The sequence below is a fragment of the Theobroma umbraticum genome, unplaced genomic scaffold, assembly GCF_002168275.2.
Source record: "Theobroma umbraticum cultivar Fairchild unplaced genomic scaffold, ASM216827v3 scaffold_44.0, whole genome shotgun sequence".
In the NCBI taxonomy this organism is placed as follows: domain Eukaryota; kingdom Viridiplantae; phylum Streptophyta; class Magnoliopsida; order Malvales; family Malvaceae; genus Theobroma; species Theobroma umbraticum.
Window position 1 is genome coordinate 12,516,837 of NW_018397255.1, and position 16,068 is coordinate 12,532,904.

The 16,068-nt window shown below is 34.9% G+C and overlaps 1 protein-coding gene and 1 pseudogene across 1 annotated transcript; both read right to left on the minus strand.

The window, feature by feature from the left end:
* Positions 1-52: 52 nt before the first annotated feature.
* LOC110409986 (Phototropic-responsive NPH3 family protein) lies at positions 53-5,321 on the minus strand. The gene is made up of 5 exons (XM_021419537.2): positions 5,094-5,321; positions 4,292-4,358; positions 1,938-3,104; positions 287-1,595; positions 53-200 (listed from the first exon to the last, which is right to left on the minus strand). The coding sequence occupies exons 1-4, from the start codon at positions 5,168-5,170 to the stop codon at positions 1,059-1,061; spliced, it is 1,848 nt and encodes a 615-aa protein (XP_021275212.1). The 5' UTR covers positions 5,171-5,321; the 3' UTR covers positions 53-200; positions 287-1,058.
* Positions 5,322-9,602: 4,281 nt separating this feature from the next.
* On the minus strand, positions 9,603-10,300 carry LOC149527663 (uncharacterized; annotated as a pseudogene).
* Positions 10,301-16,068: the final 5,768 nt, after the last annotated feature.

A 16,068-nucleotide genomic window follows, 5' to 3' on the forward strand; every position in this document is an offset into this window, starting at 1 on the left:
ATGTCCTTTACAATTTTAGCTCTATGCTCAATTTTTAGCCTGAATCTGCATGCAATGATGCCATGTGCCCTTGTATGGATGTTCTCCTTATGATTTCTTCCTTCAAAGCTTGTGAACATTGGATTCTGAAAATCTCCTATGCTCTACTGTGTGTCTTAATTGTACTCAAAATCATTACAAACACTGTAATGTCTACATTCCTAACAACAAAGAGGAACATGGTCAATAGTGAAATAAAGCTCACTGATGAATGTTGGCAAATCATTGGCCTAGAGAAAACTGGTACCTTTAACATATGCAGGTTGAGCCCTCTGCTAGAAAATTTCTGAATTAAAGCAAAAAACCACACAAATTTAAGATATAAAATCAAATTTGCTGCAAGTGTGGGAGTGATCATTTGAACAAATGGAGAGCCTTGACTACTACTTGTGGACTTGGCAATTCTTGCAATTCAGAAGCCAGAAAGGAACTTAGGAGATTCATTAGACAAAAAAAAACAAAGCTGCTGATAAATACTAGAGCTGCCAGTAGAATAACTAAAAAATATTGACAAACTAAATCAAGAAAAGGAGAAAAAACATGGGGTGGGGGAAGTAAAGTCCATCCAAATTTATATTTCAATGGTAAATAGATTATTTAGGAGCCACAAATGTCATTCAAATACTATTCACAAAATTTACTTCAGGGTACTGCAGAGAAAGCCAAATTGCCGTCCAGGTCATGAAGGCCCATAATATGGGTTTCCACTTGAAGAACTGCATGCACTTCTTGTTTGTTATAAAATGAAGTCATGCAATAAGAACACCTGTAAATGGACATTTCTGTGAACAATAAATTCTTCAGGTAAATTTCAAACTATATCAGAGCTGTTTTCTACAGAGACCATAACTTGCAATAAGAGAAGAGCCCCCACTCTTGACTCTTGCTAACTCAAAGCATCACAACTCATATACAGCGTGGTCGAAAGAAAAGGTTAAAAAACATTAACATAAAAGGTCACCAAAACCATGGCCTATCTCAACAAATACAGGGAAAAGAATCCATGTAATTTTAATTACCTAATCAGTGCTTGCACATGTCCTCTCAATCACCTTAGAATCTGTTCTGTAGGACTGCCTCGATGGAGAACTTGATCCTCTAGAGGAACTATGTCCAAAGAAGCTTAGTTTACCAATTTTCTTTGAGAAAGAACTCATAAATTTACGAGAATGAGACTTTGCCATATCCCTCTTCATACAAACATGTTCTTTCTCTAGGTCATTTAATCTCATCCGCAGCCGAGCAAGCTCAAGTTTTAGCTCTCGATTTTCTCGCCTCAAAGATGCATAGTTGTCTCTTGGAGACATTGCTGCACTGAGTGCACCACTGCTGATCCGCCATGACTGGTGATGCACTGGCTTGTGGTCATCGTCAGCATAAGAGCAGCACAAAGCATTTCGTAGCCTTAATTGCTCAAAATAAAGAACTTGGACTATTGATTGGAGGGGAAGGCGTTCATTTTGTGCAGCATGTGCACCAGCTTCCTGTGAGAGCTTTTGGAAATCAATCAGTTTGCAGAGCTTCTTCCTGTCTGCATCTGGTAAACCCTGATGAGCCTGAACATGCATTCATTTAAAAGTTAGAGAGTTGTAGAGATTGATTATTACCATAGATAAATGACTTATAGTTATATCTTAAATGAAGTTTCATGCCCTAATCCAGGACAGAAGAATTATCTAAATTTGGTTTATCCTGGAACAGATTCTACCCTTTTGGGGAACCAATGATAAAGATGGTTTTTTATCAAGATTAAACCAACAAGATATGTGTGTGATATGCAGAAATTTATTTATTTTTAATATGGCATAAACTAACCTGAGGAACTCATTACATGTTAGTTTGATGCAAATGGCAAACAGGCTACAGATCTAAAAAAATGAAGATATCAGCATACATACTTTCAGGTAAATATCAGTGGCTCGATATAGCCCATCATGGATAGTACGAGCATGTGTAGGTAAAGTCTCTGCAATTGCCATAAACTTTGCAAGCTTGAGGTTTGCATCAGGAGCAATTTCGGCAAGATAATTGTCCACTAATTTTGCTACTTTAAACAATGAACTTTGGGATGGTGAATGAAGACTATCAGATTCAAAAACAGACGCATCATCCATATCATCTTCACTATCATCTTGCTGTGAAAAGTTTACCAATATCCTCTGAACTGTATCAACATCAAATAGAGTGTCACCTGCATGCCGAAAAGATGGGATCAAAAGGTCATCAAGAGTTGCAATATCCAACTGGGACCCAATCCTCCTCTCTAGATCAAGCCTGCAAGCTATAGTGCAATCAAGCATCACTGCACTTCTAAGAAGTCCAAAGAGGAAACTGATAGGAACAGCAAGTTTCTCAACAGGTAAAAGGCTGACAACTGTCTCAACCACAAGTCGTTCATGCCCAGTAGAAACCAAATCAACTTTTGTCTGGCCAGATGGATTCCACAAACTGGATTTCTTTGTGAGCTCCTTCTGGGCATAATTTACAAGGGATGCGCCAATACTCTCAGGACGGACACCACGACATTTCATAGCTGTCATGACTCTTTGATACAAATCAATTCGAATAACAGAAAGATCTTCTATCCACCAGTCTCCCTCACATTTGGCTTGCCTGTTCATATGAAGTCTACCTGAACTGCTGTATTCTAAGCGGGAGAAGCTTGAAGCAATTTGCTCTGCACAAGCCTTTGAGGCTATTGCATCTATGCAACGGCTAACTATTTTCAGCTCATCTGCAAGAGGAAGTAGGTTTTCACATTGTTGCAAAACTTCAACACACATCTCGAGGTTCTTGCAAACGATACTTTCAAGGTACTCTTCAGCGCGTGAACCAAGATTATCTTTTGAAAACTCCTCAGTCATTTCAAGGTAATCAGAAACACAACAGAGCTGAGCCACGTTTAAGGATGTAATTTCAAAGTTAATGCCATAACAGAATTTTGCTGCCAACTCAAATGACTCAGCACCTCCAGGTAGATTAAGAAGCTCCACCCTTGAGATGTCAGAATCCCTATTTTCTGCAACTAGCTTTCGGATTCGCCCACTTCGAGAGACAAGAGGAAACTGCATATAACAAATATAGTCATCAGCATGAGGATATCCTAACATTAATCTGCACTTGGAAAAACATTCTTTTTTACTTCAATGACAACTATAACCTAATGTTGTTATATTGAAAGACATAACACGCAAAGGGATCACCCTGAAAATAGCGCTCTAAATTTTTCTGAGTCTGTTTGTACTTGTGAGTGTGGTCAAATTGGAAGCCAGTCATTCATCTTGCATAGCATTGCCTTGTGTTCTTTGCATTAATCAGCCAGCAATGCCACATAAAGCAGTTAACTAGAATGACCACAAAAGGAAAAAATTCAAGATGCCAAATCTCTATACCAACTAGAATTTTCCTTAAGCACAATTTGATCCCTAACAAAACTGTATCAGGTTGCAATCAATGCTGTGATATTCTTTCCTTCTCCTGTCACTTTCACTGTTAAACATATCAAATAAACATTTACGCATAAGCTGTGTGTTGCTTTGATCTTCCTAACATTTCTTTTTCCTGAAGATCCAGGTTAACTTGAGATCCACATGTCATACACCTTTTATCCTAACCTTGACTCAATCTTATCTCAAGGCGGCCAGTGGAACTCCAGGAATTCAAAGCAAAAAGGGCGAGCATATAAGACAAAATGATGCAGGATGACAGGATCTCCTAGGTTGTGCTTTTTGATTAGTAATCAAGTCATGGCACAATAAGTGGACAAAAGAGCATCACCCAAAAACAGAAAAAGTTAAGAAAATGAAAATAGACAACAATCCATAAAATGTCTATATTACACAACTAAGTAGTCCAAAACCGGGAAAAAAGGAAGGAGACAGAGAGGATACGGCTCATGCATAAATGTGTACTGAAAGGAAGTTATATGATTCTCTCCAAAGTCTGCTAAAATTCCCCTTTATTTCTCTATAGTCCGTACTAATTTCCCAATTTTCCCAACCAAGCCATGATGCTTACTTGAGTATGCAGAAAACAAGTCCAATTTCTGCTATTTGCACTACTTTCATTGGGGCGACCAAGGAACAAAGTTTCAGATCTATACAAGCCCAAGTCAATTTGAAGCCATTTCTCTTTTTCCTAATTCTCTAGTTATACGGTGGGAATAATTGGAGTGCTTAGACAATTACTAAAAACATGCAACAAAACCAAAGTACATGAACAAATTTCAGAAGTAAAGAACGCAACAAATTACCTTGTGTAGAGCAAATGTCCCTCCATTCACTTCTATAGTGATATCACTTGGAACATCCCGAAATATCCTACAATAACAGAACTTGTACTTATTACTAAGAGAAGGACCACTTTTGAATATGGGGAGAAAAACTAAAGGACAAAAAACCCAGAGAGAGAGAGAGAGACTCTAGGAATGTTCACGTGTAGCTTTGCCCATCTCCATAAAAGGAAAAAGCTGAACATCCAGGTCATGGTGACTTAGCGACTCAAACATAAAAGAGCGACCATCATACCCCAAAGAAAAGGATGAACATATATGGCTGGAAGATAAAAGTATATGGTACATCTTGAAATAAAGAAGATCAAGGCAAAAATTTTGAGTGTGCGAGTAACGCTTCAACCAAATGGGTGATTTGGGATTCAATTTTTGAGCAAATATCACTTGTAAATCAAAACAACAATGTAGAGTAATTAGCAACTCAACTGTTCAGCGCATGAATTGGAAAATAAATGAAATAGAAAAAATCATGGACATCAAAGATCAAGAAAGCTCATTCCTTGAAGCAAAGAAAAAACTTAAACCTGAAGCAAATTACAACATCAAAATATTTGTAGCACATGAGAATTGAAACAAAAAGAAAAACATTCTTTGCATCACTACAGCAAGAATAACAGAGTGGCAAAGTGAGGAAAAGGAGAGTTGCCCCGTTTAACAAGGTAGCGATGTGTGTAAAAGATCAAAGCTCGGAAAAACACATTAAACCAAAACCATTAAGTACCCAATAACAGTTAGAAGAACAATGCGAGAATTAAACTTGTACCATTCATTGTAACGCTGCCTGGAACTCTTTGCCAAAGACAGCTGTTGCTGCTGGTGGTGGTGCTGCTGCTTGTCCATTGACAGAGACAGTGAGTAGACTCGGGGGAGAGAAAGATGAAGAGAAGCAAAAATGAGAGAGAAAGAGAAGGAGAGAGAAGGGCGGGGTTAAAGGAGAGAGACAAAGACAGAGTCTCAGTAGGAGATGTAGCTCGTTGCTTAACTTGCTTGGCCATTTTCGTCAAACTGCTGATCTTCAAACCATAGATTGCTATTGTCCAAGCCACTGGGCCTCTGTGGTGGGTCATCCCGTTACACCTCTCTCTCTCTCTCTCCTTTCTTTTTGTTCTACAATCTCAAAGCTACGTTATGTTACTGTTCTCTTGATGCTTGGCTTTGTTTTCGTTAAGTAGGTAAAGAAGCGCAAACAAAGGTTGTTTTGTATGCTAACTTTTCGTTTTTTGGGGGCTTAAAAAGTCAAAACATCTCATTAGAAAATGGGAGAAAAAAGCGGGAACAAAAGGCAGTTGCAATCTTTGGACATTTTTAGGGTTGCTTTTGCTCTTTCTCATCAAAAGCATCAAAAACTGTTAAAAACCCCTTTTCTTTTCTTTTCTCTGTCCATGCCCTGCCCATGCAATGTTTTCTGGTTTTAAGTCCTGTTTTGGATATTTACATTCCCACCCATTCAAGTTATGACAATTTCAATTCACATCCCCACTCCTTTATGGACCTCCTTTTTTGTCTTAGGATCATGAATTAAGATAAAAAGTTTAGTGCTAATTTGATTGGTTTAAGAGCCTTTTCCAAACCTCTTGTTCCAACCACCGAAAGGATTCCTTTCAAGAGTCAAAACTGCTATTTGATTAGGGTTAGCACTTTCTTCTCATGTTTTTAGGTTGTTAATTAGTGGTGACAGAAATAAATAAATGAAATTGATTGCTGGTCTGGGAGGTTTTGATGTATCAATCCAAATTCATAACATGTATCAATCAAAGGGGAAATGCTGTCCATATGCTTTTATGATTGCTGCCTATGACATTCTATTATCACAGTACTAGTGTTCTTCTGAATAGTCAAGATGTTGATTAAATAGCTTTGGATTGCTGCAATCTAGCAAGATATCAAAAACCTTGACTGAAGAAGAAGGGGAATTGAAAAAATAAAAATAAAAGGAGCAAATTAATATTCCAAAAAAAAAAAAACACAAACTACTTGCCCTCATTTGTTTAGTTTTCACTTTCAACAATGATCCCAAGTTGCAACTGCTTTACAGGCACTTCACCACAAAGCATTAGACTACATTATTGCAAACAATGTGTAATTGTCTATGAATCAAATTGGGGTCCAAAAAGATGTCCAAGCCTGTAGATTGAATTAAGGACTACGCACACCACAAATCCAAAGGGCATCATTGCCTTTTGCAAAGGGAAAGCATTTACAATTAATTCCCTCTGGCAATTGACTATTCATTGATCAAAAAAAGGCTTGCACGAGAGACAAAATTGATGGAGTTTGACCTGAATTTGCTTGCACAAAGTTGGGATTTTCTTTAGGTTTTTTTAAAGCCTAGGGGTTTTCTTCATCAATACATGCATATGTTAGGCCATCCCTGAGGGTGAAGGAAAGATTACATATTTTTATAATGTTTTTCATATCTGCAACTCCTGCATATACCTTTTCTCCTAGTTTTCAGTTCATTAGAGTTTCATTTATGCTTGCCCTCTTCATTACTACCATTCGAGCAGCTCCTTCCTTTCTGCTAAGCTTTGCTGACTTGAATCATCGAATCTTGTTCATTTTTTTTTTTTAGCAAAAATCTATTTCTCTGATTCTCCCTGGATATCTGGGCATCACTGTGCAGTCCTATAAAATAACATGCCTTCATCTCATAGAAATATCAAAGCCAGCTCCAGAAAAGATGGAGAACAATAAGATGGATTGCCATATGATTACTAACCTTCACTTAATTTTCTTTTATTCATTCATTCTTTTTTCTTGTCAATTGCACTCGAACCAGTTGATTACATGCATTTTTATAATTCAATGATACGTATAAAAACTACTTAGGTCCATAGATTAAAAAACGAAATTTTAAACCTTAAACTTCAGAGCAGTCGAACATATTCTTCTAATCTTTATTGGTTATTCACACTCTAGGGAGTAGGGACCCTCTTGCATTAGAGTGTAGAATACTCTGATTCCAAATATGACTTCATATTTAAGCACACTAATTACTTGCAAACTGCCGGCCACTGAGTAATCCTCTAGAGAAAGCCTAAAATCAGGCAGAAAAGTAGTAGGCTGCTGACCCCAGCCTTTGGGATTAATTACCAAAATATTCTTTCTTACCTCACCAATTTTGTCTCATATCAAATAAATAGTTTCACACGGTACGTACTCTATTGTTTTACATCCTCTTAATGTTATCATTTTTTTTTTAATTTTTGGTATTCACAATTGTGTGAAGAAAATGTCAATTTGTTCAACAAGTTCACATATCTAATGACGGTGATGGAACCTCAACACCTTTGATTGGTTGAAGGGACCACAAATTCATGTATTTTTTGGTATAGTGTGTGTATATGTAGAATGCACATTTATTGTCAGGATATGATATTCTAACGACCCTTTGGCTGACTAGGAACAATCAAAACATTCAAATAATTATTTGGGTTACGTTGCTTTCTTACAAACTAAAACATTTTATGACCCATACCTCATAATTAAGCCAGTTGGAAGGGGTGATCCAAAAATGAAAACAACTTCAGCTGTATGGGTTGTAACAGCAATACCAAGAAATGAGTGGAACTATATGTAAATGTAATGACAATTCATATTTGGAAAAGGATAACAATCCGAACAGTGTTTTAAGGATAATCTAAACAGTGCGTTGCCTCACCAAATTTCATCACTTTGATAGTGGAGTAAAGCAATGTAACGGCGAGACAAGCCCAAAACTTGGAGAGGAGGGGAGGTGGGAGGTGGAGGTGCCACTTTTTGAAAAAAAAATTCTATCCTATCTTGGTGGGTCCTTGAGAGGATCATTATTAGTGGGCTCCATTCCCATATAATTACCTTGCTTGATATCATTTGATATGATATCTTCCACTACCACCACCATACCTTTCATGCTCATGTAAATGTAGATAGGAACAAAAAAAATTTCATTCAAGTCAAATGTCTTCAAACCATGTCTGGCATGAAAACGGTCAATCCTGTCATACAGGACATATGGGCATCCATGGGCAGGCAATGGAGATTGAAGGGAGGACTTGACCTCTCTAAAAAGTATTTTGCTTTCTCTTCTTTTTTGCATAAATACTAATAATAATAACAATGTAGTATTGAAAGAGGAAATGTTGAAACTGAAATCTTCAACCAAACCGACAAACTTTTACCTGAAAGGATCTAATCTAATCAAGGAAGACTTGGGAAAAAGAAAAATGTTTTTAAGTTTGCTGTTGAAAAGAAGCATGATGAATGAACTCAACCCCAGTCCCATCATCACTATTCAGCACGCGTTTTCTTCCTTGTATACTTTTAAGTCATGGTTTCTAAGACAATATTATTATGGCATCCTATGTTCCAACAACATGTTAAAGGAAGTTTGGGGTAGGGCTTAATTTGTAGTAATCACACTCCAACACATTTATGTATCAAGTAAAAAACATTATTATTGATTTTAAGATGTTCAATTTCATTCTATGTGGGGTTCTACTTTCCAATAAAGGCCTTCACCACAGCAAGTGGGTGTGGTATCCAGTGTTCCAGCATCAATTTCATATATACAAGAATTTGCTCCTCTCTATATATGTCAAGGTGGGTTCTTTATTATAAGTATTTTTATTTTTATTTAATAATAAATTAATAAAACAAACCATTATATTAAAAATTTTAAATCCTCTCAGTATTTTTGATAAAATTAAAATTTTTTAAAATTTATCACTCACAACTTTTCTTAATCAAGCTCTTTTCTCTCTCCCTCTTACTTCCTCCGTCTTTTGTCACCGTCGTCAACCCTAAATTCATCAAGGAGTGCTGTTACAGCATGGCAAACGATTGGCTCCAATTGAGAGTTGTCTCCCCACTTTGGGAACAAGTTTAAGTTTTAATGGTATGTTATTGATTTTTCTTGTCCATTCCAGTTTATGAACAGAGCTTAATATTGGATTTCACTCCCGAGTGAAGCATGGGTAAGGCTCCAAATTGTCATTGACCCATTTTCCAAGGCAAAGGTAAAGCCCATCCAACTAACATTGCTGCCTGTTGGTCCAATGGTATATTAGCATTCCACCTAGTCGACTCAGATTGAAGACATAATCTCTCCTTTTTTCTCTTCTACACTCGAGCATGTTACGCTGGGCTGGGTCACCACAAGGTTAGGGTCGAGAGATTCAAAATTGTTGATGTAAATGCCCGAGGAGCATTTGGATCTTGGCCAACTTGATGCTTTTTTGTTTTCTTTCCTTTCCCGGTTTTTTGATTTTTTACTGGTTTGACCACAAACATGACATAAAATTATCATACAACGTACGCCAGGAGCTATATGGCAATGAACAAATTCAAGTGACGAACATAAGCAGCTGATATTCACAAAAAAAATATACTGTTGAAAGATAGATGCTAATAGTACGTACAGAGTATGAACTTTTTTGTACAATGCTGTTGGGGGAGGAATTGGGCGACCTGGTGGCATAGGCTTTGCTCAAGTGGTAGGCAATGTGGACTTTGTAACAATAGATGCTCCACTCAGTACTCACAGGCCTCGGAGTATGGAACTGCTCTCACATCATCATATGTTCTGTTCAGTGGCCTTCTCTGTAGCTCTTCAACATTTCTTCGGGGAGAACTACCCATTTCTCCGTCTGGTGATCTGTCTTAAATGATCTAAGGTCCAAGGAGAATAACAACTTCTTGAAGAGTTCATGCGGGGCAAATCATCTGCACTGCTTGTGGAAGGAATTCGGCCCAAGATGCTTGTTTCCCTTGGTTCAGGCATTCGCTGCCATGCCTCTTTAACTGTTAAGTGGAGGCTGTCCTATTCTTGACAACTCTTCGCGGAGGTCCATGACCTTCTGGTTATCAGCACTCTGAGCCCGTCTAAACACATTTTTTTTGCCTGAGTTTATATCGAAGGTCATCTATACCAATGTGATCATCTTTATTTATTACTATATATAAAAGTAAGATTTCAATTTCACTGGTCATTTTACTTTCATTCGGCCTTAATTCAGGGCCTAATTGAATGGCCCTCACAATTTTTTTTCCCAGCAGCGTTTTTATTTTTTTAGTTATAAAATAATGAAAAATACCAGAAGGGAAAAAATCAAAATAATCTGGCTATGTTTCTTTTTTTAAAAAAAAAAAAAGTGAAGAGAAAATGAGGGAGGCAGAGAAAATCAAAGAAAGAAAAACCGAAACACAGGAAAATTTTGACTAAAGAATTTCACTTTGATGCAGACTAAACCACTTGATTCTTCATAACCTAAAATTTGGATATTTACATGTTGTAAGATTTTGATAACTCTATTATATAGAGTTATTTTGACTCATTTTGGGAGTTTAAGTAGCTAGATCTTTGAGATTTTATGTTCGAATTTTAGCATTATAGGTGTTTTTTTTAGTTTAGTTTGATTATTGTTAAGTGATTAATTTAAGTTATTTTAGTTAAATTTTAGGTTATTTTTATTTTAAATTACTTTAAGAGTAGTTATTGCTAATTTCTCCTATGGCTTTTGTAGGAAATTGATGAAAAAGACTCATTTGATGAAAATCAGTGCAAGTATGGTGATAGTTCATTTGTATATGTTTCAATATTTTGACCATATCTCTTTTTAAAAACTCCAAATGAGGTGATTCTTTGACCAATCAATTATAAGAGAAGGGAAACAATTTTTATGTTCACCAATTGACCCAGTTATGATTGGATCATGGTCAAAACATTTGTCAATTCGGACCACTGCAGCAGGATGTAAAGACTGAACATGATGCAGTATTTGGAGCAAATCTTTCAATCCAGAAGTCCAATTGATATGATTTTTAATCCATTAGAAGTTAAGAGACAGGGATAAAACTTTTATGTTTATACTTTGCCCAGTTCTTAACATATCAGGGTGAAACTCATGTTTGAAGTTGATAGACTGCCACAGTGCTGGGAGAACAAGGCTGCAGCGTTGATGAAAGGAAGCACACATACAAAATTCCAGAGAGCTCAGCGCTGCAGCGCTGGAGAAGTAGCGCCGCAACGCTGCGCGACTTCCTAAAAAAATAAAGGACATTAACGGAATTTCGCAAATTAGGTTATTTGGAGCCTTTTAAGGAGACTTTTTCAGAGATTTTGAGGGCAGCAAGAGAGGCAGGAGAGAGGCAGCAAAGGAGGCAGCAAGAAACTATTCTGGAGATTTAGACCAAGAACAAAGCAAGGAAATAAGAGAATTGGAGAGAGAATCAAGATCATACATCTCTAACTATTAGTTTCTTCTCTACCTTTGTGTTTTTTTTTTATTTTCTTTGACTTGGATTCATGGCTAAATTTCTTTGGATATTGTCTTTATTAGATATTATGAGCTAATTTTTTTCTAGGATTGCAATTGAACTCCACATGTAATCTAGATTTTTAATCACTTTCTTGCTTATTTTCAATGGGATTTGAATTGTTTATTCCAATTTGTTCTTAATGCTTTTAATTGCATGGCCACCAATTAAATTGATCTAGAAACCTAAACAAACTTGGGAAAGGGGTTTAGTGTAGACTAAAATTGGGATAGCATATGATCATATTAATTGATTTGCGTATAGGATAAGGATATACCTATAGGCCATATGTAGCCAAATTAAAGCCTGAACTTAATGAGTTTGTTTTAATTTCAATTCACATAGGGATATAGTGTTTTGGTTAAAATAGATATTTTTATAAGATGAGTTGGGAGACCCTTATAAATAATTCAGGACTCTAGGTTAGCAATTCAAACCATTGAGATAAGTTAAGGAAGAGAGGTAAGATTTAGATGAAGTGTGAGGGATATGTAATCCTAGGCTCGTTTGATTTGATATTTATTTGAGTATTATTATTTTGATTTTTCTTAATTTAATTCTGCTATAACTTAGTTTGATTTGATATTATTTTGATATTGTTTGGATAAGATTAATTTGCAATAATTTTAGTACTTAGTAAACTTTTAGATCAATTCCCTGTGGGATCGATACTCTACTTGCTAATATACTGTCTATTCGATACGTATACTTGCGTAGTAGAATTTTAACTGACAGATTTTAAGTAATGGAAGCTTTCATATATTTGTCTACTAAGCCTACTCAAGGAGGAATTTGAAGGATAAAAGCTCTTCTAGCATGTTATGGTCAGATTTATCACACAAGTGCAAGTATTATTTATAAATAATATAATAAAAAATAAAATTCTTTCGTAACGAGAATTGTCCAAATCTTTTGTTAAGTACTAAAATTAACACAACTTAATCTTATTCAAATAATTAAATTTAAAATCATTAAAAATTAAAAAAAGTAAAACTAAAACTAAAAATAACAATAATAGCAATTTAACTAGAATCAATTAATCAAAAGTCTACAATCATAATATCCCCTCAATATTTTATCTAAATCTCTTTTATTTTCTCTTTTCTTACTAGATAAGCTTGAGTTGTTAACCTAGAGTCTAATATATTTATAAGTCTCTTTCAATGTTCTTATAAAAATATCTTTTTTAACAAACTAACTATATTCCTATGCAAATTATAATTAAAAAAACCTCTAATTATGGTTACATGTGATATATAAGTGTATTTTTACCTTACACGTGAATCAAATCAATCGTCTCATGCAATTGATATTGAACATATGCTATTTTATCCAAGACTTACACTAACTCTCTTTTCTAGTTTTGTTTAGGTTTCTAAATCAATCTAATTGGTGATCAAATAATTAGACGTAATAAGAACAAGATTGAAATAAACAACTCAAACACTATTAATCATAAATAAAAAAAATATTAAAAATTCAAACTACATTAGGTTCAATCGCGATTTTAGATTAAACAATTTAGTTCCACATAACTACTAAAAGCAGCATCCAAAAAGTATAACCATCAAAACTAAACAAAAAAACTATAAAGATAACAAAAGAAGAAAGAACTTCAAGATTTTTCAAGTCTTTGATCCACAATCTTTCTTGTTTTCCTTGCTTTCTTGCTAGCTTGAATGCCTCTTTTCTTCAGAAAACCCTTGTTTAGTTTTTTCTTAAAATGTAAGGGGTTAAATAGAGCTTGAATCCATGTCAAAATAGAAGTATGGGGGCATGAAAACCCCTCTCTCACTTGCAAGCGTCGCAATGCCATGCTCTCAATATTATTATTTTTCAGATTTTCCTTTTGGGCTCCATGGCCCTTATGCTTCCATGGCCACTACCCCTTATGCACTGTCTTGAATTTTCAAGTTCCGTTGCACTACTTCAACTTGTGATACAATTTTCTCCTTCTTCATTATTGAATTGGGAAAGATGGTAAATATAAAAGTTATAGATATGCCTCTTATATTTTCTTTGATTTAAGAATCACATCAATTGGACTTTTGTATTGAAAGATATGCTCGAAATACTAGAACATGTGCAATGAAAGTCTACACCTTGAATGCATTCTTCTTCACACAATATCACCCTTTTCATAACACACCTACAAAAGCAACCTACTAGTTGAAATAATAACTACACTTAAAAATATCATAAAATAACTTAAAGCAATTGAACTTAATATAATTAACTTAAATAAAATAAATGATTAAAAACAACTAATACTTAAACTAAATCTCAATAACTTAAATAAAATACACCTAAAATTGTGATCAAGAAACTCCATAAAATAGAGTCATCACATCCTAAAGTTTAAGATTTTGCTAGTCCTCGAGTAAAATATAAAAGAAAAGTAAACAAAAACGAAGCAACTTAAATGATAAAAACAAGTTAAATAAGGGAAGACATCTAGCTAATGTTAGGTTACGCCAAACCAATGATTTACCATAATTTTCCTTGAAAGTTATCTTACAATCTGTACTCAAGATAAAATATAGATATCATTTAAGTGAATGTTTCAATTCAAATGCAAGCTCATTTTTGAAATAATTTTGTGTGTGTGTGAAATTTTTTATAAAAAATATCATATAATTTGGATAAGTTTATGCTAATGCAACATTTTGAATTAGTACTAGAATCCCATAGGTTTACTTTTCATTTCTTTCTCCATTAATGTAGACTAATACTAAATCAATGATCATTCTGACTTTATTATACTTGTAATGAATGGCTAGGATTTGTTGGGATGAGCCTTGTAGCCAATTAGGATTGGTTAAGACTTGATTCCAATTATGCAACAATATCATTTATGTTAAATGATTAAAGGTTTTTCTTCATCAGTAAGATGTTAATTATAATGGGTTATAAGTCTAATTGGATGAAGTCCAAGAGATCAATATGCTTTGCAAGGGAACTGTGATGGGTTGCAGTTATGAGACCCTTAGCATCAAAGCATAGTCGTTAAATATTCTTGATCAATGTATCATTGAGACTAGACATCAATGATTCCTAGAGATTGGTAGATTCTATATATCTTACTTGGAAAGTAAGCAACCCTCATAAGTTGAAGTATAGAGATACTAGGAACTAAAATATAAGTGCTTACCTAGAAGAGCAAGTTTACTAAACATGATTCACCATGAGAAGTACATTTGGTATTTCACTTAAGTGTCTATACAATACTTTCATGTGTTAGTTATGTAAATACTCTCTAAACTGGAAACACCAAGTTGTCTTATGTATGGAGTGCTATGCTTTAATTTCATCCTTAGAGGTGCCTAACCAAGGATGCCACATAGGATGCTTTTGGGTATAACATGAAGTATGTAAAAGTAAATGAATGGTCAAAATAGGAATCATTAACCTGAGTGATTTAAGGGAACACATCTCATCAGTTCTTGGTTGACATTCCTTTATTGAAGTCCTTGGCCAAGGCGACTTGAAGATTATGAAAAAAGTTTCATAAGTCTTTATAAAGCTAATGATTTAACAGTAAGAACGAATATGGAGGTTAATAAGATTAGACACTGTAACATGCTTTTATCATGTCTTGGATATATGATAAGGGAATGAATTGCACAGATAGACTATACATTAAAAGGTTGGCAAAGATTCCTTTAACTCTCCTAACAATTGGGTAGCCATGATGCATTGCTAGATGTCAATCTTGGTCTATGGAATTGAACTAATTGATTAATATTACAATTTAATTCCATTGCCAACTTGTTAGGAATGTAATGGGTCATTTTCAAAAGTTGTATTATAAATTAAATTGAGAGTGTGATGATTTAAGTTAGACTTAAATCATACTCTAAGTTTTAACTTTTAAAGACTAAATTAAAATAGTTTAATTAAGTGTGAGGTCAATATTATAAATAGTTATAATATTAAAACCTTAATTATAAACATGATAAAAGGAAATTAATTTGATTTAATTACCAATGGCTAAATTAACAAGGTCTAATTAAGTGTTGGGCCAACATTATAATGGGTTATAATATTGGATCCTTAGTTGCAATTATGGGAGTTGTTTAATCTAGGCATAAATATCACCTTTATCTATTTCTCAAACATGACTATGACACCCTAATTGTCAAAATACAAAAAAAAATTCTAGCTATCTCTTATGTTTGAGAGAAAATTCTTATGATGAATTTCTCTAGAGTGGTTTGGCCTATAGTGTGTGTGAAGAAAAGGACAATTGTTGTCCACTCTGCTTGCACAGAGAGTACTTAAAAGCTCCTACCTTGTTGAAGGTTCAAGTGTAATTGTGCGGATACCATTAGAGGCCAAATGCTTTTGTGGCTTGGGTTCTTCCTCCCTTTTTGGTGTTCACGGGTTTGAGTAGAAACAAGAGTAGTGTCGTATCTTCTCTCAATCAAAAGGATTTGCTATCG